This window comes from Symphodus melops (assembly GCF_947650265.1).
Source record: "Symphodus melops genome assembly, chromosome: 1".
Classification (NCBI taxonomy): Eukaryota; Metazoa; Chordata; class Actinopteri; order Labriformes; family Labridae; genus Symphodus; species Symphodus melops.
The window spans coordinates 46,523,495-46,550,541 of record NC_136691.1 but is presented as its reverse complement, the minus strand read 5'-3'; the positions used below and the strand labels follow the sequence as shown (position 1 = coordinate 46,550,541).

General features: G+C 40.1%; 3 protein-coding genes across 4 annotated transcripts; all 3 read right to left on the bottom strand.

The window, feature by feature from the left end:
• Positions 1-4: 4 nt before the first annotated feature.
• LOC306819720 (uncharacterized protein) lies at positions 5-10,142 on the bottom strand. The gene is made up of 12 exons (XM_079337226.1): positions 9,081-10,142; positions 8,799-8,947; positions 8,575-8,706; positions 7,348-7,435; positions 6,844-7,063; positions 6,396-6,679; positions 3,871-4,599; positions 3,501-3,649; positions 3,242-3,373; positions 2,379-2,466; positions 1,591-1,810; positions 5-649 (listed from the first exon to the last, which is right to left on the bottom strand). The coding sequence occupies exons 1-12, from the start codon at positions 9,802-9,804 to the stop codon at positions 364-366; spliced, it is 3,201 nt and encodes a 1,066-aa protein (XP_079193352.1). The 5' UTR covers positions 9,805-10,142; the 3' UTR covers positions 5-363.
• LOC306820215 (UDP-glucuronosyltransferase 2C1-like) lies at positions 5,631-17,384 on the bottom strand. 2 transcript variants are annotated; one of them, XR_013778652.1, is made up of 7 exons: positions 16,452-17,384; positions 16,170-16,318; positions 15,946-16,077; positions 14,581-14,668; positions 14,089-14,308; positions 13,000-13,711; positions 5,631-5,773 (listed from the first exon to the last, which is right to left on the bottom strand). XR_013778652.1 is itself a non-coding variant. In XM_079337986.1 (6 exons), the coding sequence occupies exons 1-6, from the start codon at positions 17,173-17,175 to the stop codon at positions 13,426-13,428; spliced, it is 1,599 nt and encodes a 532-aa protein (XP_079194112.1). In that variant the 5' UTR covers positions 17,176-17,384; the 3' UTR covers positions 12,712-13,425. The 2 variants fall into 2 exon arrangements, 1 of the variants encoding a protein (XP_079194112.1); XM_079337986.1 differs by lacking the exon at positions 5,631-5,773 and having other exon boundaries at positions 12,712-13,711.
• Positions 17,385-23,408: 6,024 nt separating this feature from the next.
• On the bottom strand, positions 23,409-25,380 carry tal2 (T-cell acute lymphocytic leukemia 2). The gene is made up of 2 exons (XM_079355859.1): positions 25,200-25,380; positions 23,409-24,337 (listed from the first exon to the last, which is right to left on the bottom strand). Exon 2 carries the CDS (start codon positions 24,321-24,323, stop codon positions 23,985-23,987), a length of 339 nt encoding a protein of 112 aa, XP_079211985.1. The 5' UTR covers positions 24,324-24,337; positions 25,200-25,380; the 3' UTR covers positions 23,409-23,984.
• Positions 25,381-27,047: the final 1,667 nt, after the last annotated feature.

Below are 27,047 nucleotides of genomic sequence, written 5' to 3'. Positions count from 1 at the left end.
TCTGTTTTTGTTTGTTTTTTTAATCATCTTAGCCAATGAACATTCAGCATTCATTATCACATGTGGCACAGGTGCACATATGCAAATGACTGTGCAGCTGTTAGCAATTGTAGTAATTGCTTTAACCATTGTAAATCAAAGATCAAACAAATAAATTGCCTGAGACTGTGTATTGGATAACCAATATGTTTTGTTTGTTTAGGTTACAAAATAGTTTAAAAACAATGTTTTCACAGTGTTCCCAAATTAGTTAATGTTTTGTATTTTCTGCCCCAAATGTTTTGAAGGTGTGTTCACGTTGCATACTTGATGACAAAGCAACCTCTGGTGCTCTGTTTTTTTCATCCTCTAGTTTTCAGTCATTTACTCCGCCTTTTTCTTTGTGACGCCCCTTCTTCCACAGCACCTCCGGAAGCAGAAACTGCAGGTCTTGATGAAGATGAACATCAGGAAAAGGACAATGGAAAGGAGAAAGGCCAGGACATCCAGGCTGTGATACTGATACCAGGTGAGCTCGTGGGCCTGGACCCTTAGGTGCTTGGCCCCTTTGTTTCTCATGGTGTACTCGATCCAGAAAACGGCTTCATCTCGAGGACTCATTGGTCTGTCGTGGTGAATACTGGACAGACGCATGGCATTTTCTTTGTACCTGCAAACAGATATGGCACTTTTTTACTGTGAACTAAAAGATCCTTCATCTTTTAACTTTTGAAGCTATTTCACTGATTATTTTACACTCAGTTGCCAACTTCTGTGGACATCTTATTTTGCTGCTGCTTATTTCCAAAACATGCTGGTTTTGAAAATGAACATTACACTACACATAGCTGTTAATGTATTTCCACTATAACAAAGCCCTTGTTTGCACTTTTACATTTAAAACCTTTCCGGTTTTAATGACATTACATATATTATGAATATTTGTTTCTTCCTTTAGGGCCTCTTTCACATGTTTTTGTGACCTATCGTATTGTTTTTATTCCATCGTTATTTAATTATTTACACATTCTGTGAATTTGTATTTGATTGCGCTCTAACTATGGCTATGTGCCAGAACGAGAATTTCCCCCCTCTGGGATTAATAACGTGTATAGAATAAAAACAAATATTGGATATTTGACTGACAGTGATGATTAACGTCATAGCTTGCTCTCACTCTGAAAACATACAGACTGAACTGTATAAAGTTTCCACAAATCATCTCCATGACGACGTTCAGACGAGATGGAACAGCTCCTTCTATATGATCAAAAGTACAATTCTTACACTTCAGTCGAAAAGATTTAGTTTGAAAACCTGTCGGTTGTTGCTGCTTGCTGTTTGTATGTGAAGCCAGCACAATACAATGCACTGTCAAGTTAACTACAGCTTTTAGAAGCCTTAAAAAGTAAAAAAATAAATAAATAAAGGCTGGACTTTATTTTATTTATGAGAGCAAAAAAGCAATGCAAGGCCCTCCGGCCTTTAAACTCTGCCTTGTTGAACTCTATCCTACTTTATTACATATTGCCTCCTTTATTGCATGTCAGTGTTCTTGCTTCTGTATCATAATTCAGACAAACCATTGATAAGATATGTAAGTGAACTTACGATTTCTTATTTATTACAGTGTTGACTGCATCTCTCAGGTCCTCTGTCTTCATGAAGTTCAAGTTTAAGATTATTGCAGCTCCCTTAGCCTCCACATGGACCAGGTTGTCTGGCTGGTCAGCGAACATGGGCAGGCCCACCATGGGAACACCGTGGTAGATGGCCTCATAAATCCCATTTGTGCCACCATGGGTGATGAAAGCTCGGGTCTTGGGGTGACCTAATAGGGTTCACAAAATTATGAAATATGTTTAACTATGCATTCAGGACTAGCTTATAAAGAAAATGTTTTACATTCTTATTTGATTCACATGTTATGAACAATTCTCTATCATTGCTTACAATCTACAACACCCCCTACCCCTTCGATTTTTTTTAACTGAAGGGCCTTTTACCTGCAGTATCAGGTGTAAGCCCTAGTAAACGTGAATACTACCAAACAACCCTTGATTTTTGTGTCATGTTGCTGGACAGGTTTTTCCTGTAATGTAATGCATGAAGGAAATAACCAGCTTAAAAACTTTAAACTAAAGTGGTGGTGGCTTCAATACACACGTTTTGAGAATAAACTGCAAAACCACATTGTGTGGACGTGCGTTCATATTTTTTTCCTGTATAAATCATAGCTTATTGGGATGAATAATAGAAAGGTCTAGTGGTTGGACTGGTTGTCTCCCATAATGTTGATTGAGGATATTGTACTTTAAAACTTAAAAGTAGTAAAATAGTTTTGTCATTACTTAAATCTCAGTAAAGTAGTTGAAGCCTTTTGTGAACCCTTTACTTACCCAAGAGATCATTCTGAGGGATCCAGTTGTATATCCTTGTGTTGGCACCCAGAGTCTCTGGTTTTTCTCCACCGTATCTCCACAACACCTAAAAACAAAAGAAAAAAAAAACACTTAAATACTAACTCAGGGGTTCTACTTGATCAAACTATCCTGTACAGCAAAGACTCGAATAGTATTTCCTTGAAAAACTTGTTCTGGTGTGTTGGTTACAATAAATTATATATGACAATCTTTCTTGAATTCCCTCTTCACATTTTTTCATCTTTGTTTGTCCTTGCTGTTTTTTTTTCTTTTTTCATATGGTCAAACAGATAGTATTAGTGTAGAAACTCCCCTCTTCCTCCTCTGAATCTCCTCCACTTAACTCTTATCTAGCTGCATAGGCAAACCTCAGAGCAGATAAAGGTAGTCAGCTCTACTGTGGCACGCTCTCAGAACAATGGATCTTGCTAGCACCTTGTGGGTGACTCCATTATTCAACTATTTAAAGAAGTAAAATATTGGACTGAAGTCCTCGTTTGAACTGTTCTGTTCTGCCGATTTGTTGATGCAAATCCTTACAGACAAGTCTACCCTCAGAGAAAAGTAATCCCTAACAAAAAATTTTCTTCAAATAGCTTTATAAACTTTAACTGCATATTATTTGTCACTGTTGAATGATGATTTACTTTAAAACCCTTTAGGGAAATGTTGGTTTGATTGCCCATTTTTGAAACTTGATGTTCTTTCCCAAAAAACTCCCATCAAGTTTGTGCTGCTGGTTTTTGTACTTGACACTACATTTTTCGAGCAGCAACATTTGACTTAAATGTGCTTTACCTTTTAGAATTTTGTTTTTCAGACGCATATTATTGTCTGACCTTTTGTGGGATCTGAGCGAGAGCTGAGGCTATCATGTTTCCTTTCTCTGCTGTGATGTTCTTGATGAATGATCCCAAAGTGAAGACCACAATGCCAGCGTCACCCGAACTTTGCACAAACTCCTCCATGTCCTGTAGTAAGAGAAACATTACCAAAATGCAACCATAGCATGTACTTGTTATTTTTAACATTCAGGAAGGAATACTTAGGAGGTGTCCTAAATTATAAATAGGCTTGTGATAGTGGATGCAGTCCTACCGCTGGCAAAGGTTGAGCAGGCCGGCAGTGGATTCCACCAACGAATTTGAAATTCGGAAGTGAAGGACGAGGGAAATCAAAATCCCAGTAGGTTCGTATCAACCAGATATCTGCTCTACCCATCAGCTCACAAGCACTTGTTGGTGTTCCTGTCCCCATAGAAACAAAATTGATGAAATGAAATTGCCCGTTACAAGTATTTTCAATCTAAAGATGGCATAACTTATCTGCATGTTACTGCCTTATCAAGTATTTTAAAGTGATATTAGATCTCTGCAGTGAATCCTAAGCAATTTGAATCATCATTGAGCTTCTTGTGGTCTCTAAGAAATTGTGTCTGCAGATGGCGGTTCTTGTGTGAGTTGCTCACCTTTGAAGTCAGAGTAATACTTATTGAGTTCTTTCCAAGAAACATCATATATGACAAGGTCTTGCAGCACATAGAAAAGGAAGTTCCACAGTCTCTCAGAGAAGTCCATCTTGTCGGTCAGTTTGCTCATAGCGCCCGGGACAAACGAAGGTGGAGCTGGTAACTGACCACAATATCTTTCCCAGTTATGAGCAAGGGAAAAGCGCAGAGACAACACCAGGGGAATGCCCAACGTATCTGCTAGTAAGTCACTACCTGGATAGATGGGGTCAGAAAAGAGAAGGTCATAGTTTGCCTCTCTCAGCTTCGTCATGATGGTTTCTGATTTCAGCACTCCGTCCAAGTACTTCAATGAATACTGCAGGTCGACCCTCATCAGATCCATGTATTTGATGTAAATCTGCAAGTAGCTCAAATGATCCATCTCGTACATTGAAAAGTGAAGATATTCTTCAAAAAACGTCTCCATCTCCTCCATTGAGAAAGAGACATTGAAGGGTTCGTAGCCAAAGCTGGAAGGCTCACTGGTGTTCATGAACATTGAAGTGCTCGGAACCAGAACCGTCACCTTGTGTCCCCTGTCAATCAGTGTCTCCAGCACAGGCTTCATGTTAATCCAGTGACTGCCTTCAGTGTACCACACCAAAATGTTCCCTCCATTTGCGCTCCATGAAACACAAAGTAGCAGCAGAAAGGAAACGGAGAAACGCTCATCTAGCTTCATTATGCCTGCATTAAGTGGTGAGCCTTCTGCACTCTGAACTTGTGTAAAAGCTACTTCTAGGAAAATGATTAACTAAGCTGAACTCTGACTTGTAGCTCCTCTTTGTGCTTTGACATTCCATAGAACAGGTCCATAACTGTACCACATTAGTGTCAGAGGTAAAATATACTGTGTACACTAGTGGGTATAACACATCTCTCATAAGAACCATGGTCTCAGACTCTCATCCAATCTCAACCAAAGCAGCAAACACTCAACTGAAAACTACCCCAGTGTGTGCTGATGGTCACAGTTTGATGAAGCCAACAGAACCAAGTCACTGGTAAAGAACAAAGATGAATAATATCTGTTTCCTAAGTGTTTTTTCCGACATGGTTGTGTTTTTTTTTTTTTTTGCAGAAATTATTTCCCTATATACTATCAGTTGCAATAGTAGGCAAAACCATTTAAAAAAAAAAAAAAAGGTCCTAGAATCTCATACATCATGGCCACCTGCCACCAGCTCTTCTGCTAGATGTACGTTTTACAATAGTTTGACCAAAGATCGACATGTGCTCACGCTGGAAGACCAGATTGTTGGAGATGACCTGATGGCTTACACTGTAGGAATTAAAATGTGCCGGAGCATTCAAAGTTATCAGTAGAAAATTCCCACAGACCTGAGATCTATGTGTATATCAGTTATCTCATATGCACGGTTCAAATAGCCAACACACATCAGCAAAAAATTTTCTCTGTCTCTCACACACAAACGGTATCTGCATGAAAAACAAGTCTAATAGTAACTAACTCATGACAAATACTCCTGGCAATTGAAAAAAAAGATCAGGTTTAAAAGACAATACTTTTTCAGTAAGGGGAAACACTCATGTCAACATATGACTGAAACATGACTGCACTGAGGAAGTGTGGACCTGAATAGACCTGGATAGTTAAGAGATGTGTGTCAGTATTCAACAGTGCAACTTAACTTTTTGCCAAAAGTCTAAAAAGAAAATCCTCTTCACTCTGCTTATTCACAAAAAAGATGCTGTGATGCAAATGTGAATGTCAGATTTATTTTAGTGACGCTCTGTGTCATTAATGTAAATACATACATAGTATGAGCCAACATTCAGATTTGAATCACACATGGTTCGATATGTTGTCATAATAATTTTCAGGTTGGACTGAGTAAAACTGATTTACAAATACAGTGGTTAAACAAACTTGTTACTCATATCAGTCATAATGGTGATAGCTTTAGGAAAAAAAACAAAAAACACTAAGCCAGCAATACTTCAAACTCATTGTGAATGATCAAATTGATATGTTTGGAAGCCTACATAATTACAACATGAACAATTATGTCATGCAGTGTTCCTCATATTAAAAGGAAAGCAGCAAGAAACTTATTTTTTTAAACTGGGATTTCCCTATGGAGGTGGCTTTGTGGGAGGGCTGATGGTCACTTTGAAGGATGGGAGTTTGAACCATTGGCCTGTGGTGGTAACGGGGACTAGTGGGTTTATGTTATATGTTGATTTGTATTGATTTGTTTGTTTTCATCAAGGAACACTTTGGAAATGAGTGTTTTAAGTAATGCTTTTAAGTGTTATCCTCTGGGGTTACTTTTGATATTCCTTGGAGTTGTTTGTACTTTTAAGTTCCTAATAAAAAAAATCAAATCATTAAAAACAGGTCTCCTCAGTTTCTGTCCTTAAGTCCATAGCCTGTGATTTTATGGGTTTCTGGACAACAAACTTCCTTACGATAAACCACAGGACTTCCTTTAAACTGCTTGTATTTTTCTTATTAGGTCATTCAGACTTCCTCTTTGTTGTCGTCTTTCTTCCACAGCACCTCCAGAAGCAGAAACTGCAGGTCTTGATGAAGATGAACATCAGGAAAAGGACAATGGAAAGGAGAAAGGCCAGGACATCCAGGCTGTGATACTGATACCAGGTGAGCTCGTGGGCCTGGACCCTTAGGTGCTTGGCCCCTTTGTTTCTCATGGTGTACTCGATCCAGAAAACGGCTTCATCTCGAGGACTCATTGGTCTGTCGTGGTGAATACTGGACAGACGCATGGCATTTTCTTTGTACCTATGAAGGTGAATAAACAGACTGAAATGTGGATTCTATGCAAACTCTTTCAACGTACTATGAATGACGACCCCTTTTCGGCATGTTATCACTTTGATCCAAGATGGGAAATAGATCAAATCTACTTCTAAACAGAATAATTGCAGATTATTTAAGAGACTTACGATTTATCATTGATGATGGTATGGACTGCCTTTGTCAGATCTTCAGACTTCATGAAGTTTATTTCTAAGATTACTGCAGCTCCCTTCGCCTTCACATGGACCATGTTGTCTGGCTGGTCACCAAACAGGGGAATGCCCACCATAGGAACACCGTGGTAGATGGCTTCATAAATCCCATTTGTGCCACCATGCGTGATAAAAGCTCGAGTCTTGGGGTGACCTGAGTACAAAAAAGATTTAATATTTAGACATTCACTTTCAAGAGTGAGACCCATTAGCCTTATTCACATTTTATTTTGCGTATATACTAAATCTCTGGGTTTTAACCATTTATCTGCTTTCTTGACATTTAGATACAGACAACCAGCCACACTCGCATTCACACCTAAGTGCAATGTAGAGTCACCAACTAACCTAACAAGCATATCTTTAGACTGCTAGACCCCAATCTTTTCTGATTACTGTCAAAGGTCTGTTCATTAAATTTGATAGACCTTTACTTACCCAAGAGATCATTCTGAGGGAGCCAGTTGTATGTCCTGGTGTTGGCACCCAGGGTGTCTGGTTTTTCTCCACTGTATCTCCACAACACCTATAAACACAAGTAAAAGCCTTTGGTGCTAATTCAATTACTTTACAAACCCCAATTCCAAAAAAGTTCTCAAAAATGTAAATAAAAGCAGAAAACAGATTGTCAAATAATTAAAACCTGACATTGAGAACAGAGAACTCTTTGCTTTTATTCAAAATGATAAGCCCATTTTGATTCTAATACCAGGATAACCTTTCCTGGAGGTTCAGCGACAGTCTTTTTTGCCAACCTATTGTATCACCTCTTCCTTTAACCACATTGAATAAGTGTTTCAGAGCAAAGGCAATCAGTTACTTAACATGAAACATTTTACAGTTCACGCTCAATGAGGGATTTCAGTAGTTCAGAGGTCTCCTTTACTGTATTATATGATTTTTAATGCTCCAAACATTTCCAATGGGTGACAAGTCAGGGCTGCAGAAGACCAGCTTATCATCCAGATTTTATGACTACAGAGCTACAATGCTGTGATTGGTGCAGATCGTGGATTATGCATTGTCTTTCTGTAATAAGCAAGACTTTCCATGAAAAGGTTTATATGTTGCTTTAAACCCTGTAAACATTGTTTAGGGTTATTAACAGAGCTTTCAGGAATGTCAGTAAAATCAACACATTCTGGTTTTTATTTTCATTTTACACAATGTCCCAACTTTTAAGAAAAGGGGTTTGTACATTGTATAATCAGATGTTACTTTGTATTAGAACTTATCTTTTAAAATACCTTCTACACCTCTCCTGTCAACTCTTCATAAGTTATATATTTTGAACTTTGCTGTTTTTAAAAGAAGCAATGTCCTAACTTCATGACCAGAGCTTCTGTAATTGCTGACCTCTCGCATAAGGGAATAACATTCTAACGCTGTAGGATTTCAATGCCAGTTTTGTATGATACTTTTTGTCATGACATTTACCTGATAATGCAGTTTTAAGCAAAAAATGATGGATAGGTCATTTACATGTTACAACTGTCTAAAAAAACCTTTTATTTTTACTCATTGTATTTTAGCTCTTTTTAGTCCCTCGTGGAAATCTGCTGTTTATTGAGTACAATTTGCACACTTAGTACTTAAACAGATACTCTGAGCATGATTTCAATCATGCTCAAATCCGTTAGAGTTGGCAAAAATGTTTTTTCTGACCTTTTGTGGGATCTGAGCAAGGCCAGAAGCTATCATGTTTCCCTTCTCTTTCGTCATGTTCTTGATCATTGATCCCAAACTGAAGACCACAACACCAGCGTCTCCAGAGCTTTGTACAAACTCTTCCATATCCTGCAAGAAAGGTGACATCTTTGTTTAAAAAATATCCTGATGTAAAAGTTGTAATAAAATAACAGAATTGTGTGACAGTATATAAGGCTGACCTCTGGCAAAGGTTTAGCAGGTCTGCAGTGGATCCCTCCAACATACTTAAAGTTAGGGAGCAAAGGGTGAGGGAAATTAAAATCCCAATAAGTTCGCATCAACCAGATGTCTGCTCTTCCCAAAGACTCACAGGCACTGGTGGGGGTTCCTGTCACGAGACAAAAGTTACAGGTGTGCCTCGAAAATTATCCTTAAGACCCAAGATAAAAAAGATTTTATTTAAATGGTATTTACCAAGACTAACAAGTTGTCAACCAGTCTTGTGACTTTGAGTTGCTCACCTCTGTATTCAGAGTAAAATTGATCAATTTTTGACCACACTTTGTTGGCCAGCATGATGTCCCGCGTTTGGTAAAAGAGAAAGTTTTGCACTCTTTCCAAGAAGTCCATCTTATCGGTCAGTTTGCTCGTACCTCCAGGGACAAACGAGGGTGGAGCCGGTAGCTGACCACAATGTCTCTCAAAGTTATTGGCCATGGAGGAGCGCAAGGTCAAGACCTGGGGAATTCCCAATATTTCAGCTAATAAGTCACTTCCCGGGAAGATGGGGTCAGAAAAGAGAAGATTGTAATTTCCATCCTTCAGCTTCGTCATGACGGTTTCTGATTTAAGCAGTCCATCTAAAAACTTCAAAGTGCGCTCGATGTTGTTATTAATCAGCTCCGTCATTTTGTTGTAAATCTGCCAGTAATTCAATTTGTCTACCTCATAAATAAAAAACTGAAATACATCTTCCATTAACTTTTCCATCTCCTCCATTGAGACAGAGACATTGAAGGGTTCATAGCTGAAACGTGAAGGCTCATTGATGTTCATGAACAGTGAAGTGCTCGGAACCAGAACCGTCACTTTGTGTCCCCTGTCAATCAGTGTCTCCAGCACAGGCTTCATGTTAATCCAGTGGCTGCCTTCTGCATACCACACCAAAATGTTCCCTCCATTTGCGCTCCAAGTTGCAGAAAGAAGCAGCAGAAGTGAAACAGACAGACATTTGCCGAGCTTCATAGTTGCTGTTTGTCAGGAGGTGAGCCTGCTCTGATCTTTTATAAGAGCTACGCCTTGAAAAATAATAATTAACTGATCAAAGCTGAACTTTGATTTGCAGCTCCCCTTTGTGCTGTGACACAGACTCACCCCAAGCAAATGGTTGGAGGTAAAAGATAGTGGTTACAAAGTCAATAGCCAGTACTAAGAAAAGAGCAATAAGACATTTACCACAAGTCCACACCCCGAATGTAAACCCTGACGTTAGATCCTCTAGTTTTACGCTTTTTATCTAAGTGTGCTTGGAAACACTTTCACAATCTGAGGAAGTTGTGAACATGTGAGGGTTTGCATAAGAATTTCCATGCACACCACTCAAACGGAAATCACGGGGGGGGGGGGGGGGGGGGGGGGACGGAGAGATGGACCGGACCCCCCAATACTTACAAAAAAATCGTGAATTGTCCCCCACAGTATTCGTGTCATCATAAACATGTAGTTTTGAGAGACATTGTAATATGCTTTGAAAACACTTATTTTAAAAAAGTCGCCAAACAATATTTTTTTTACCTTTTGAAATATCAGGTCCCCCCCCTTTCCTTGACAGTGGTTTCGTCCACTGCTGAAAACCTGCCCCCCCCAAACACCGCAGTACATTTACCTGCTACGAGTGTACCAGTGTCGCCAACTTTCTCCACGTATCCCAAGGAAAGTCAACGCTGCTCTTGAACCGTTTGGACAACAAGCACAAATAAGGTCTCTTTAGAAAGCTAACACTTTGTAGATTTAGAACATGTTAAAATTATTCTCAAAAACCACGCAAACTACTGTTGAACTAAGAGCAGCCATATCCACAGACCACAGTCTGTTTGGAGCAAGAAACGAGTCTGCAGGGATTACAGACCACTGTCACTTAAGGATTTGTGTCAGTTTCACAATCGTAATGATAATTATTCTTAGTGTCAATCAGACAGAAAAAAAGTGGAAGATAAATGGCAGAAATGAGTCTCAAAATGCTCCAAAAAGTAGAAGTTAGTTATTTTTTTTATTCTGAAGGAAGATCTCCCCCACAGACTCCCCTCTTGTCATTACATTTGTCTCTTATATATTTCACATCTTTAAGTTTGATGAAACTGACAACCACCTTACAGTTGATTTAGACGAGCAATGTGCTCATTATTCAGTATGGTTTTAAAAGTGTCTATCAGCATCTCATGGCCTACAGTTAACACCAGTGTGTTTGCCCTCGCTTGATAAAACAACACATTTTAGTGTATGCACCCAGGAATTGCTCTTTAAAAAAAATCCCGTTTTGTCCCCTCTGTACTAAAGCGAGAGATCTGACTTTGATATCACTGGATTACTGGACCAAGGAGTACTGGATGGTTCTTTAGAGATTGAACATGAAGCAAGTCGGGAAAACATATTGTATTTTAAAGGCACATTCCGAAGCATTTTTCTTTGTTCAACTCAATATCACACTTTGGCACAGGTTATCAGGACTAAACTTTGAAATTTGAATGTGTTGTCATGACATTTTGTGTAAGTAGGCTACATAACCCGAAGAACTGGCTGTCCTCAAACATCGTAATGAGATGCAATGTTTGGGAGGGAAGTTGTTTTTAGAGTGACTGTTGAGTGTTTTACTGTGGTAATTACAGATGTCATTAGTGCCAGAAGGACTCTGCTCTGGTGAATCATTAATCCTTGGTCTAATGCCGCCACCAGCAGGTAAAGGTTTTGAACTACTAAAGGCGGGCATACCCTGCGATTTTGTTTTTTCCTTCTTTTGGGCCTATTTTTGAGTCATGCGAGACTTTTTGGAGTCGGGCCGAATTTCAGCTTAGTTGTGAGTCGTGTAGTATTGGGCAACTAGCGTCGATAAACCCCTCCCAACTGGCAATCTGCTAGTCGCCTGAAATTCAAACCTGTTTGATATTTTGGTTGCACCTCGTGAGGTTATCACACAGTTGAAGCAGAACTACGAGGCCTCCCCCACGAGTTGATGCCTGCCCAGACTGTTGCGCCTCATCCACCAAAGCGAACCCTGGGGATCATGTTGACCTCAGCGTATCGCTCACCTTGCCTTCTCCAGCAACGCTAACAACCATCATTTCTGTGCAAAGTGACCCGACACTCATCAGTGAACAGGATGGTCTACAGACCCCTGCTACATCGTCAAGGTCACATGGTCTTGTGCCTATGCAAACTGTCATGGCGGTGTCTTGGTGTCAGTGAAGTCATCTGCAATGGTGGTTTGGCAGGTGGAGTCGGTTGCTAATGGTTTATCTTTAATCCCTAGTACCCCTGACTTCAAGTAAACAGGCCTGCAGCTGTGTGGCAGTAGGTCCTTAGGTACTGGTCATCACACTGCCAGTAGTTCTGTGTCTTGCTGCAAGTCTGCTGATGACACTTTGAGACACACCAAGTTCATGAGCAACATCTGACTGCCTGCTACCGACCTGGCGGTTCGCTGTGGCCAGGTGGCGCTGCTCGTCTGTTAAGTGACATCATGTGTTAATGTTGAAATTGATGCCACATTGAAAAGGGATGTCTTTTTGTATTTTTTGGTATTGGCCTTAATATGTAAGGCGCACTGTACACCGTGAGACCATAATGTGGAAAACGCAAAATGAGGTGCATCTATCACCCTAATACAGTTGCCTCCCCATCCCAAAAATCACTGAAGTGAAACAAGCACCTTATATATGAAACCCACTGAGGAGCTCACAATATCCCTAATTTAGTGTAAGTAGTGTAAATAATAATGTCGACATATGACTGAAACATGACTGCACTGAGGAAGTGTGGACCTGAATAGACCTGGATAGTTAAGAGATGTGTGTCAGTATTCAACAGTGCAAAAAGTCTAAAAAGAAAATCCTCTTCACTCTGCTTATTCACAAAAAAGATGCTGTGATGCAAATGTGAATGTCAGATTTATTTTAGTGACGCTCTGTGTCATTAATGTAAATACATAATATTAGCCAACATTCAGATTTGAATCACACATGGTTCTACAGTATGGTGTTATCATTGATCATGCAGTTGCTCACTGTTAAAAAAAAAGTGAATAGTGGAGACAGACAAAAGAACAAACAAGAAAAAGATCTTCATGTCTGAAATTGTACAAATGATTATTTTGCAAGTAGTTTAAATATGTTGTCACAATAATTTTCAGGTTGGACTGAGTAAAACTGATTTACATGACAAAACCATTTAAACAAATACAGTAGTTAAACACACTTGTTTCTCATATCAGTCATAATGGTGATAGCTTTAGAAAAAAAAAAACACTAAGCCAGCAATATTTCAAACTCATTGTGAATGATCAAATTGATATGTTTGGAACCCAACATAATTACAACATGAGCAGTTATGTCATGCAGTGTTCCTCATATTAAAAGGAAAGCAGCAAGAAACTTATTTTTTTTAAACTGGGATTTCCCTATGGAGGTGGCTTTGTGGGAGGGTTGATGGTCACTTTGAAGGATGGGAATAAAAATCAAATCATTAAAAACAGGTCTCCTCAGTTTCTGTCCTTAAGTCCATAGCCTGTGATTTTATGGGTTTCTGGACAACAAACTTCCTTACGATAAACCACAGGACTTCCTTTAAACTGCTTGTATTTTTCTTATTAGGTCATTCAGACTTCCTCTTGGTTGTCGTCTTTCTTCCACAGCACCTCCGGAAGCAGAAACTGCAGGTCTTGATGAAGATGAACATCAGGAAAAGGACAATGGAAAGGAGAAAGGCCAGGACATCCAGGCTGTGATACTGATACCAGGTGAGCTCGTGGGCCTGGACCCTTAGGTGCTTGGCCCCTTTGTTTCTCATGGTGTACTCGATCCAGAAAACGGCTTCATCTCGAGGACTCATTGGTCTGTCGTGGTGAATACTGGACAGACGCATGGCATTTTCTTTGTACCTATGAAGGTGAATAAACAGACTGAAATGTGGATTCTATGCAAACTCTTTCAACGTACTATGAATGACGACCCCTTTTCGGCATGTTATCACTTTGATCCAAGATGGGAAATAGATCAAATCTACTTATAAACAATTGCAGATTTTTCTTTTAAGATTTAATTTTGGCTTTTTGCCTTTATTTGAGAGGAACAGTGGATAGGGTCGGAAATCAGGGAGAGAGAGAGAGGGAACCGACATGCGGGAGGGAGACCACAGGCTGGGGTCGAACCAGGGCTGCCCACGTTGAGGGCTGTGGCCTCCATGCATGGGGACACGTGCGCTACCACTGTGCTACCGGCGCTCCCAGAATAATTGCAGATTGTTTAAGAGACTTACGATTTATCATTGATGATGGTATGGACTGCCTTTGTCAGATCTTCAGACTTCATGAAGTTTATTTCTAAGATTACTGCAGCTCCCTTCGCCTTCATATGGACCATGTTGTCTGGCTGGTCACCAAACAGGGGAATGCCCACCATAGGAACACCGTGGTAGATGGCTTCATAAATCCCATTTGTGCCACCATGCGTGATAAAAGCTCGAGTCTTGGGGTGACCTGAGTACAAAAAAACATTTAGACATTTTCAGACTCAGACCTGTTAGCTTTATTCACATTTTATTTTGTGTATATAATCCTTCTTTGGTATTTAACCATCATTTATCTGCTTTTATGACATTTAGATACAGACAACCAGCCACACTCGCATTCATAAGTGCAATGTAGAGTCACCAACTAACCTAACAAGCATATCTTTAGACTGCTAGACCCCAATCTTTTCTGATTACTGTCAAAGGTCTGTTCATTAAATTTGATAGACCTTTACTTACCCAAGAGATCATTCTGAGGGAGCCAGTTGTATGTCCTGGTGTTGGCACCCAGAGTCTCTGGTTTTTGTCCACTGTATCTCCACAACACCTATAAACACAAGTAAAAACTCAAGTAAGTTCTTTGCTGTATTTTATGCTTTATAACGCTCTAACATTTCCAATGGGTGAAAAGTCAGGGCTACAGAAGACCAGTTCATGTTACTTTAAACCCTGTACGCATTGTTTAGGGTTAGGGTTATTAATAGAGCTTTCTGAAATGTTTAAGTTACTCATGCTGATTGCATTAATGCTCTACTATACCATCAAAGACTGTTTTCATAGAAAATGGTTTTTAGAAGGGTTTCTTATCCCAGGCATCAATGCCAACAAATGAAGTGTTTTTAACCCAGGTCCATCTGAGGGCCCGAAGATCACAGCCACAAGGGCCTTGTCCCTTTGTCTACAGAGATGTTTTCAGATTCTCTGAATCTCAACTGAATTTACCCATTTCGTTGTACAATTGTATATTGACAATAAAAGCCTTTTTTTCATTCTAAATGATTATGGATACACTCAGCCTCTATGGGATGCGCTTTTTATGCCCAATCATTTACCCATCACTGACATGTTGCTCGTTAGCCTTATTGACTAGAATATATTCGTTTTGGTATTTCTTACCTTTTTCAGTTTTCTGAAGGGCGTTGCGGGCAACATTAAAAAAAAAAAAAAAAAAAAGACTCAAGATTTTTGATATGTTGTCTTTGTGCTTTTTCTAAATGAGAATGAATGGGGTTTAAATGTCAGTGAAATCAACATGTTCTGTTTTTTCATTTTACACAATGTCCCAACTTTTAAGAAAAAGGGTTTGTACATTGTATAATTAGATGTTACTTTGCATCAGAATGTATCTTTTAAAATACCTTCTACACCTCTCCTGTCCTGTCCTCTCCTGCTTGAATTTCCCTCGGGATCAATAAAGTATCTATCTATCTATCTATCTATCTATCTATCTATCTATCTATCTATCTGTCTATCTGTCTGTCTGTCTGTCTGTCTGTCTGTCTGTCTGTCTGTCAACTCTTTATAAGTTATATACTTTGAACTTGGCAGTTTTTAAAAGAAGCAATGCAAAAACTATGGAACTACCCCTGCATATAAGGACCACTAAATATACCACTAAAATAGGTCATTTACATGTTACAACTCCGTCCCTCATGTTCATTTCGTCACTAAAATAAATGGCTGTATAGCCAGTAGAAATCTATCAAACCTGCAATCTGCTGTTTATTGAGTACAATTTGCACACTTAGTACTTAAACAGATACTCTGAGCATGATTTCAATCATGCTCAAATCCGTTAGAGTTGGCAAAAATGTTTTTTCTGACCTTTTGTGGGATCTGAGCAAGGCCAGAAGCTATCATGTTTCCCTTCTCTCTCGTCATGTTCTTGATCATTGATCCCAAACTGAAGACCACAACACCAGCGTCTCCAGAGCTTTGTATAAACTCTTCCATATCCTGCAAGAAAGGTGACATCTTTGTTTAAAAAATATCCTGATGTAAAAGTTGTAATAAAATAACAGAATTGTGTGACAGTATATAAGGCTGACCTCTGGCAAAGGTTTAGCAGGTCTGCAGTGGATCCCTCCAACATACTTAAAGTTAGGGAGCAAAGGGTGAGGGAAATTAAAATCCCAATAAGTTCGCATCAACCAGATGTCTGCTCTTCCCAAAGACTCACAGGCACTGGTGGGGGTTCCTGTCACGAGACAAAAGTTACAGGTGTGCCTCGAAAATTATCCTTAAGACCCAAGATAAAAAAGCTTTTATTTAAATGGTATTTACCAAGACTAGCAAGTTGTCAACCAGTCTTGTGACTTTGAGTTGCTCACCTCTGTATTCAGAGTAATATTTATCAATTTTTGCCCATATTTTGTGGGCCAGCATGATGTCCATTGTTTGGTAAAAGAGAAAGTTTTGCACTCTTTCCAAGAAGTCCATCTTATCGGTCAGTTTGCTCGTACCTCCAGGGACAAACGAGGGTGGAGCCGGTAACTGACCACAATTTCTTTCCCAGTTATTGGCCACCGAGAAGCGCAAGGTCAAGACCTGGGGAATTCCCAATATTTCAGCTAATAAGTCACTTCCCGGGAAGATGGGGTCAGAAAAGAGAAGATTGTAATTTCCATCCTTCAGCTTCGTCATGACGGTTTCTGATTTAAGCAGTCCATCTAAAAACTTCAAAGTGCGCTCTGCGTTGTGATTCATCAGCTCCGTCATTTTGTTGTAAATCTGCCAGTAATTCAATTTGTCTACCTCATAAATAAAAAACTGAAACACATCTTCCATTAACTTTTCCATCTCCTCCATTGAGACAGAGACATTGAAGGGTTCATAGCTGAAACGTGAAGGCTCATTGATGTTCATGAACAGTGAAGTGCTCGGAACCAGAACCGTCACTTTGTGTCCCCTGTCAATCAGTGTCTCCAGCACAGGCTTCATGTTAATCCAGTGGCTGCCTTCAGTGTACCACACCAAAATGTTCCCTCCATTTGCGCTCCACGTTGCAGAAAGAAGCAGCAGAAGTGAAACAGACAGACATTTGCCGAGCTTCATAGTTGCTGTTTGTCAGGAGGTGAGCCTGCTCTGATCTTTTATAAGAGCTACGCCTTGAAAAATAATAATTAACTAATCAAAGCTGAACTTTGAGTTGCAGCTCCCCTTTGTGCTGTGACACAGACTCACCCCAAGCAAATGGTTGGAGGTAAAAGATAGTGGTTACAAAGTCAATAGCCAGTACTAAAAAAAAAGAGCAATAAGACATTTACCACAAGTCCACACACCGAATGTAAACCCTGACGTTAGATCTCCTAGTTCTACGCTTTTTATCTCAGTGTGCTTGGAAACACTTGCATAACACTCCCATTTTGGGGCGGCTGTGCTCAGAGTCATCGTCTCTCAACTGGAAGGTCGAGGGTTCGATCCCCAGCTCCTGCGAGCAACATGTCCGATGTGTACTTGGGCAAGACACTTAACCCTGAATTGCTCCCCCTGCTGTGTCAGGGTGCATGCACTTTGCTGCTCCTGTGGTCGAACGCTTGGTGCGCTAATTGGGATAAATAGAGTTTCAATAAATAAAAAATAATCTGAGGAATTTGTGAGCATGTGGAGGCCTGCATAACAATTTCCATGCATACAACTAAAGGAGTACAGGATGTTTTTTAAGAGAGGAGGCATGAAGTAAGAAAAGTATGAATATGTATTGCACATGTATTTTAAATGCACATTCCAAAGCATTTTTCTGTCTTACTCCATATCACACTTTGGCTATAATCAGAATTATACGTTGACCTTTTGAACGTGTTGCCATGACATTTTGTTTGAATAGTAGGCTAACCAGAACAACGGCTGTCCTCAAATATCATTTCTGTTTTCAGTGACTGTTGAGTGCTTTACTGTGAACGTGACAGATATCATTAGTGCTAGAAGGACTCTGCTCTGGTGATTCATTAATCCTTAGTCTAGTGCTGCCACCAACTACTAAAGGTGGACACACATTGTGCGATTTTATTTTTTTCACTGTTTTGGGCCGATTTATAATAATAATAATTTATACTTTATTAATCCCACGAGAGGAAATTCAGTTTTCACTCTGTCTAATGAACACACACATAGGCCAATATAAACACTCATGCACAAACAGGATCCTAGTGACAGAGTGAGGGTGCTGCCCACAGCGAGCGCTCCAGAGCAGTTTTGGGGTTCGGTGTCTTGCTCAGGGGCACCTCGGCAGTGCTCAGGAAGTGGACTGGCACCTCTCCACCTTGGTCTGCCCTTGTGAGGTTATCGCACAGTTGAAGCAGAGCTACAAGCCGATTCACCTGAGATTAGTGGGTTACCACGTCCAAAAAAAGAAGAAACATGTAGCCATGTCGGTGCCTCCGCCATACTTGTAAAGCAGTGCTTAAATTTGTGCTGGATCCCTCCGGAACATAATCTGGCACCTATTGAGACTTGCACGTACCCGTTTGAATTCAGCCCCTTTATCAAATCGAAATCTCTCATTACATTTGGCACAATAAAATGACTGTCCAGACATTCTTTTTTGTATTTAAATAACTGAGAATCTCTTATTTTTCTGTGAATGCATTTTTTTAAATCTATGAACAAGAGGGACAGAGCAAAAGGTCAGATTGCTGCCAAGTCACATAGGGACGCATGAAGCGGAAGTTTATGCACAACAAGCCCAGCGATTTTGCCATTGTCTAAGGCTCAATGGTTGTTTTGTCCAAACAAACAGAAACAGGTTTCTAATGTTATTCTCTGCTATGCTGCTTTGTCTGTTTATAGACTGGTGAAGACGTATTTTTGTAGGCCAACCCGAAAGAAATGGTGCTGGTGGTTTCTACGAAAATTCGCCTATGGGATTTTTGCATTGGATTTTGAAACATTGCAGAAAAATAAGCTCTGTGTGAATAGCTCTTTTGTTTAGCGGGATCATCTTTACAGATGAACAGTAATTTATATGAAGTTTGAAAAAAGTTAATGCAGCCGAGAGAAGTAAAAAGCTAACGTTATGCTCTAGTGAACTACACCGCAGTCGGTTTATTATGACCATTGTGCTTCATCGATCTAATCAGCCATTTTGACAAGCTAGCGAAACCGTAGCTTAATAAGTTGTTAATTAACCAAATATTTGCAAGAGCACTAAAAAACATGACTAGAGACTGTAAGGAGGATTAGGGAGAGAGTTCCCGGCGTGATGACGTTTAATGTCTGCAACAACCACTGTAGTTTCAGTTAGCTACTCGTTAGCAACCACCGTTTAAAGTTTGTGTAAAAATTTTAAAATTCACACGTGGGGGTCTTAGCTAATGTAGTTTATCTCATCTAACAAAACGTCAACATCTCTTCAGCTTGTGTTAACCACAGACCTTATTTCAGGCATCTAACCACAAACCCCTACAAAATCGACTTTTAGAGTTAGGAACCCATGGCGCTAAAATGCTACCTCCCTTCCTGCCGTTCTGGTACAGTACTCTCTGTCTGTGCTCTGGGACATCAGAGTTTACAAATGAAGCACTGTGGTTGAGATGTGGCAGGCACACTCATGCCTTTACTGGCGTTTCATCGCATAGAAAGGCACAAATAGCCATGGCAGCACGTTTCTCCTTTGTGAGCATCTCTCCAGTCCTCTTCCGGATTTGGGGACCCAAGTTGTTTATTTCGCTTTTGTAGCGTGAGCAATCTGGTCGCAGTAGAGCACAGTGTGCACACATAAATCGCAAGCTTTGGGTTTTTATCACATGCCACTTACTCATGCAGTTTGATTCTGAGATGTTCAAAACGATTGAAAACATTGCACAGTGTATATTCCCACCTTAAGGGAAAAATCTCAACACCTTCAAAATTGTTAACTTATTATTTGGTACACTTAGCCATAGCTACAGGAGGATGTGTCCCACTGACTTTGCTGAAAACCGGACTTCTCCTGATGCAGTATCATAAGATTAAAGTCTGTGCATTTAAGTGAAATTTCTTAATAAATACAGGATGGATTGCTGTTAATTCGGGTAATTTTATCCCCCTAGCACCATGAATTTACTCACTGTGGTTATCCCATCATCTGGTCACATTTTAAGTTTTCTAATATTTTGGTTTGTGACCGAACACAATTCACGTTTTCATCAGCAATTGTTTGCTGACCTTTGTATTTAGCTGAAAGTATAATGCTAAGTACAGACTTAAAGAGCTGCTAGCAGTCCTGCAGACCTTAAGTCTTCTTTAAGAGATGTGTCTATTAGTAGAAGGAAGCAGCTGATTTCAAAAACCTGTTGGAATCGGAGGTCACCTTGGACTGAAGATTGGGGCAACGGGGTTTGTCGACCACTCCTTTTGGCTGCAGTAGCGTTCAGGCAATTGTGTTCTCAGGAAATGTCACCTCAACTGTTCGGTTGTCCAAATCTTAACTCTGGGTTCTTTGGCGCCCTCATTAACATTGTAGATTCCTTTTGATGCTTGATTCAGGAGTGACTGGAAAAACAATAAGCATTTCAATATTGAGTTCAATGCCCTGTTGAGGGTGTCAGTGGCTATTCAGTGTGTATATTGTGTTGTTTCCAGACCTATCCTGGTGGAACAGAGTGCATGTGAAAGAAACTATTGACAGGCATATCAGAATTTATCATGCAAAAATTGCTGAAGTATTGAGTTTAATTATGCATTTTCCCCTTGTATTTAATTTTCTTTGGAGCTAAGCCATCCACCCTTCTCTCATTACATTTCTGCTGCTTCCTCTCCTTCTGTTCATCTTCCTCACTCTGTCTTCCCACCACAGGGTAAGGGTTACAGCATATTGCTTTTTGAAGTAGATATTTGCATAATCAGATTAGGATGCGTGATTGTCAGTGTGCTCCCCCATCAGAGGGTGCTCCAGAAGCGAGAGGGTGCTGTCCAGCCTAACAATGGATGTCTCCCCTCCTCTCACACTCTCCTACCAGCCTGCACCTGCATCCCACCCACCCATCCGGGCTGCAGGTTGTCCTCAGTGGCAGTCCTGGCTTGGACTCTGCAGCCGTGGAGGGGTGAGAGAGAGCGAGAGGAATGGTGAAAGGGGGGTGGGGGGGTTGGAGTGCACGATGGGAGTGTGGGAGGGCAGGGGTTGAGCTGAGATATTTAAACATGCAGAGTGTGAATTGGCTTTAAGGGGATAAAGAGCTCAGGGCCTATCGGTTGGCACCCAACTCCAGAAATTCTTTTTCATTGGCGCCTCAGCCGGGAGAGCGAGGGGCTGCCTGCACTGATCTGGCCCATTGTGATAACAGATTCAGACAGTGTGCTAGACGCTGATAAGGAAATGTGCTCTCAATAGACGATTACCCACATACTTGGTTGAGAATAGTCAATCAGGCAAATATACTTGGTGGAGGGAAAGAGAATAACCAGATTTGTCATTATTTTCAATACAAGGTTTCATAATCTTGCAAAAACCGTTTTTTTCTTTTTGTAAATAAGTTGTATCAGCAAAATGCATTTCACAGCAGGGCAGAATGGTTGCAAAAGCTGTCAAATCCTACCCTTATCTTCCTTCAAGTTTCAAATATTTATTGGATAATTCTAAATCTGAATTGCACAAAAAATGATCAACATGAAAAACAGGTTTTTCATGCTATATAACCAGGAAGACTAGTTTTAATGACCACAGTTGCTTTATTTTGGTATCACTAAACCATGAAACTGCTTAATTCACCATGAATTCACACATGAGTTAAATACCTCTCAAATTTATACTGTGAGACTGATAAACTGCCAATATACAGTATGTTCACTCTTCTAGTACACTGGGATTTACTTATTTTATTTTTTTTGCAGGATGACAAAGAGTCACCTGTCAGTTTCTCACAGGCCTCCAGTCAGTGTGTCCAGCTGCCCTCTGCTCCGTGTACACACTATTAGCTGCAGTTTAACAGCCAGGGTGAAAGCGCCTGAACCCAACACAGTGTTTACTCTTCAGCTCAGTTAGTTGCAGCCTTTTTGCCTGAAAATGGGGCTCATTTTCTACTGTCACAATAGGCGATTAGGCATGTAAATGTCTGACCTCGGTTTAAATGACAAACAAGGACTCTGGTGCAAACTAAACTGCTTATATTTGAACTATAGCTGAAACAATTTATCAGTGTGTTGATGACCCATTTAGAGCATATCGGTAAGTCATTTATTATACCAAATATTCCATCAAAAAAGTTTGTAGGAACAATTTCTGAAGTGAACAAATACAAAGATTTGTTGCTTTGTAAGGACACCACTAAACAAATTATAATACACATGTTTTTATATTTTTACATTTAATGGACTTAATGTTTGATTGATTATTTGTATGATTCTTTATTCTATTATTTAATGGAAATATTAGGAGTATAATTAATACTGTGGCAATTTTTCATGCGTTGTATTTCCATTAAAAAATATACACATTTTTCTCCCTAACATCTACTGTACATGATTGAGCTGGATGTTAACCTACGCTTGTTTAGTTAGAATCTAATCGGAATAAATGGAATTATTTTTGTTGTCCCTTTTGTAATCATTCCGGCCAGTTGTTCTTGTGATCTTATGACTCGATTGTTACCGTGTGTGCAGCAACTAAGTGACGTTTTCCTCAAGAAAACTCCATCTGATCATTTGGCCAGTGTTTGACTCTCGAGCGGCCTTCAACCCCTGGGTCACAAGTTAAGCTTTCACTTGCAGCACTGCTCTGGTCAGTGGACAGAGAGCAGAGGTCAGCTCTGTGTCCACACAGCCAACACAGCTCTAGTGGACAAATGTTTTTGGGCTTGTTGAGCACGAACAAAGAGGCTCTGCTCTTTCTGCTTCAGTTTAGTTGTATCACACACTAGGACTATTTGAAATATTATATTTCTTAATAAACACATGACAACACAAACAAGGTCATATCAATATTTTGTGGCTCTTAAAATGTAAAGATGAGAGACAAAAGACACTGTGGTTAATTTAATAACAAATGATTTAATAAATAATTCAAATAAATAAAATACTGTATATTCACAAACGGGCCAAAATAAGTTACAAAAGAGGTATTAGGAGAAATAAGCAAACTTTTCACAGTAAACAATCAATTCATAATCTTTGGCTATATGACATGCTTATAATACAAAAAACTCAAACCAAAGCACATTGAAGAAGAAAACATTTGTGTGGGGAAGCGTTAAAGTACTGAAAGAGGATTTTCAGTTTTGCCAAAAGTATCACAAATCTGTTATCAACAAATATTGAGCATCATATTTTTTAAAAGGGGTTCAAGAGGGAGGATTCTCTGAGTCTTCAAAGTCACATAACCTTGTTTAAAAAAAAAAAAAAAAGGTCAGATTTACTCTTCCCAAGAAAAGAAGCATGTCGACTGAAAATAAAAGTGCCCTTGGCTTTCTGAGACGATTGCAGTCTGGAGAATTGGCTGGGCCATTATCTTTTCAAATGCTTGCCTGAATCTATGCTTTAAATGAGAAATTCCTTAATCCCCCCTCCCATTTTCCTTATTGGCAAAAACACCCCTCACTGCCAAACTAAATTAGTTCCAGGCAACCGGCAACAAGGAATATTAACAGGAAGACATGAAGGAAATGTTGTACATCCAGGTTTTATACATCCATGCAAAATACAAATGAGCTTTTCACAGCAAACCATATTTCAACAGTGATCAGCTGGAGGCCTTGCCCACTTTTTCTGCCATGTTTGGAGTCCGCAAATTTGACACAGAATTGCATCCTCTGCATTTAATGTCACACTCTGGTGACAAATGCAGAGATAAGAACGAGTCTTGGAGACGGAGACGATCAGTTTAAACCCAGGAAAAAAAAGTTAGAAAGTCCACTGAAGAGTTTGTTTCTTAGTGTTTTGCAGCAGTGGTTCTACCAGGCCTCAGAGCTGTCACAGCTGGATCCAGGTGATGGGACTTCTGTGTCACTGGTCAGGGCCCAGGCGTGAGGAGGGGATTGTAGTTGCTCCATGTTTCCTCTGAGAAAGGTGAGCAGAGCGGTTGGGGAGTGGCTGGCCGGCTGGCCGCTCTGGCTCTCCAGCAGCTGCACCAGGAAGTTTATGTAGCGCATGGCCAGACGCAGGATCTCGTTCTTGCTCAGCTTCTTCTCTGGAGGATGGGTGGGGATGAGCTTGCGGAGCTCTGTGAAGGCAGTGTTGACATTGTGCTGACGCCAGCGCTCCCTCGTGTTGGTGAAAACCTTCCTGGTCATGATGCTGAGTAAACCTGCAACAATAAGTCGACAGGAAATTGATCAGAAACTGTTTCTTTGCGTGAACATTTTAATAAAACGCGTGACATAACTACTAGTCTATCGGCAACCCATCATCTTGGTTGGGCAAAATACAAATATGATAAGATACGTTGAATATTTATATTTTTGAAAGTTTTAGAAATAGACAATAATAAAGCAAATAATCTGCATATCCCTTGTGAACATAATCCAGCAACTGAGGCGAATAACTGAGAGCCCGTACTTTATTTATTTCAGGAGCAAAATTAGCAGTTTGCAGTATTCCCATTTTTTGCCACCAAGTAACAGACTCATTTTTTAAGCCAACATAAGAAATATTTCTCCGGGAGTATTAAGCTCTTTTTCTGCTTCTTCCTGAAATGTTGCATTTTGCATTTGACGTATGCGGCACCGGAACAACTTATCATAGGTTGATGCTGTTGTACAGACTGATTATGAATGACCGCAGTGCAACATCTTTTATAACAGAATGTCTTTTGAGACGTTGTGAATGTTATCTTCAATTTTATATATATAAATGACAATGACATTGTAGTGCATTATTAACAACACAGTAAATGATATTATGGTAGTAAATACTGAAAAGAGGGAATAAAGACAAGTGTTTTCAGCCTTTTATTAGGCGTCAAAAACCTCAATTCTATTTACAGTATGCATCACTATAAAGAGATCAATTGACCTACGTAATGCAAAGTCTGATCTCAATACACAACATTATTTACCGTTACACCAGAGCAGCAGGCTAAACACACATAATATCTCCCCTAATGCCATTATCTTTTTAATATTAACTTGACCATAGTGAGAACACACGGTTGCAAGAACATTTCTCACCTCTGTGTGTAGAAATGTGCAGAAAATCTTGGCTGCAGTCGTCCTCCGCTGGCTATCAGCTGCGCACAAGTCCGGCGTGAATGTCCACTCAGTTATGTTTTCTTATGCTCACTTAGATATCCTTAACAGAGAGGGAGAGAGAGTGTGAGGGAGGGAGGGATGGGGAACACAGAGAGAGAGAGAGAAGGGGTAAGACTGCTGCATGCTCGCATCCCACATTTTATAGGAGGGTGAACCCATTGTGTGACGTGTGCTGTCGTTGAGCCTCTGTGTCATTGTGTGAGGTTGGTGTTAAATGAGGGGTGATTGTCAAAATACACACACACACACACACACACACACTTCTGCCAGATCATTTGGAAACAATGCGGGCAGCTTCAAATGATCACTTTCAAATATTTTCATAGGTGTGTCAGTGCATTACTTGAAGGGATTTGGGATTCAACAGCATTTAAAGTGACTATTTGTGCTGCTTTTATGATTCATTGCTGATTTAATCCTTAAAGGTGGCAAATAAATTCCCATTGGAGTGAAACTGAGACGTTCATGTTTCTGATCCTCCATTTACTGCTTTGGACACTTGTTCCTTTCTGTTTCTCTGACATTAGGCACGGACAGCCCACGTATCCTTCCACCGTGAAGAAAGATGTTGATATCACAGGGATTGAGTTTACTCTGATTGGGCCACAAAAGGTAAAAATAGCATATCCAGATTGACAGTCCAACAATATGGGTTTTGTTATGTCTATGGTAATCTTGTTGAGCCATTCACAGGGGCTACACATAAATTACAGAGGAAACAGGGCATGCACAGCGCACTGACTTACCTCTCTCTAACCACTCCTCTCCTCCCTCTCTCCCCCTCTCCTCTACCTCCCACTTTCAACCTACATTCAAATAAAAAACAAGTCTAGTTTAACCAATTGTCGCTGTTCTTTTTACACCCTTCAAGTGTTGTTTCAAAGACGCAGCCTTCCATAAAAGTCTCTGTGTGGAGTAGGAATTTACATAATCCGATTAGGGGCCGGGATTAGTCCTGGGCCTGGAGAACAGGCCCGATGGGGGCTGATTTTCTCAATCGGCCATTCATGGGCCCCGCTGCACGGCCAAGAGGCTGCACCTGCAGGCCAGGCGCCACTGCTCTCCAGCTCCATCCAGCATCCATTCAGTATTCACTGCAGGCTGAACGTTTGCAGAAACTCTAGTGCCAGTCTGCTATTTTCCATCACACCTACAAGGCAAGGCGAAGATGACACCTGAATCTTTGAAATCTACATGTTGTAGAGGTCAGGCCAGACAGCACAGTGACACATTTTAAAACCACTTGTGGAATCAATTGAGTCCTGTGAAGGTGCACAACTTGGATAGGAATGCAGACAGATACAACTGAGCAATCTGTTTTTACACTAACAAACGGTGCTTATTCAAACAGTACAAGCAGAAAATACTATACAGAAAATATTAGCACGCTGTTGGTGCTGTACCTTAAGATGAAACTTACAACAATCAACAGAAAAACAATGCAGAAAAATGTCCATATTTTGTGCTTTAATGCCAAATATTCACACATTCAGACCTTTTAAATAAGATGTTTATTTGGACTTGTCAGGTGAATATGGCTTATTAGAAGTGTAATTAGATATTTTCTGACATTGAATTAGACCATTATACTTGATTTCAGTTTTCACCGTTCATTGAAAACAACAGTTAACGGCCCATCTGAAACACGCCGCTGACTCGTTATCCCGTAGCTGCACTTTTCACTTTCACTATTATCTGACAATTACTGATTCAGTGATAACACAATAACAGGTAATTGGCGGCTTTACTTTAGATGAGTCCATGGCT

Coding starts and splice junctions, on each gene's coding strand:
- LOC306819720 (XM_079337226.1), bottom strand. CDS start 9,804: ATGAAGCTCGGCAAATGTCTGTCTGTTTCACTTCTGCTGCTTCTTTCT. Junction 1,811..2,378: donor CCCTCAGAATGATCTCTTGG/GTAAGTAAAGGG, acceptor GAACCCTATTAG/GTCACCCCAAGACCCGAGCT. Junction 650..1,590: donor ACTGTAATAAATAAGAAATC/GTAAGTTCACTT, acceptor ATCTGTTTGCAG/GTACAAAGAAAATGCCATGC.
- LOC306820215 (XM_079337986.1), bottom strand. CDS start 17,175: ATGAAGCTCGGCAAATGTCTGTCTGTTTCACTTCTGCTGCTTCTTTCT. Junction 16,319..16,451: donor ATATTACTCTGAATACAGAG/GTGAGCAACTCA, acceptor GTCTCGTGACAG/GAACCCCCACCAGTGCCTGT. Junction 16,078..16,169: donor CTGCTAAACCTTTGCCAGAG/GTCAGCCTTATA, acceptor CCTTTCTTGCAG/GATATGGAAGAGTTTATACA.
- tal2 (XM_079355859.1), bottom strand. CDS start 24,323: ATGACCAGGAAGGTTTTCACCAACACGAGGGAGCGCTGGCGTCAGCAC.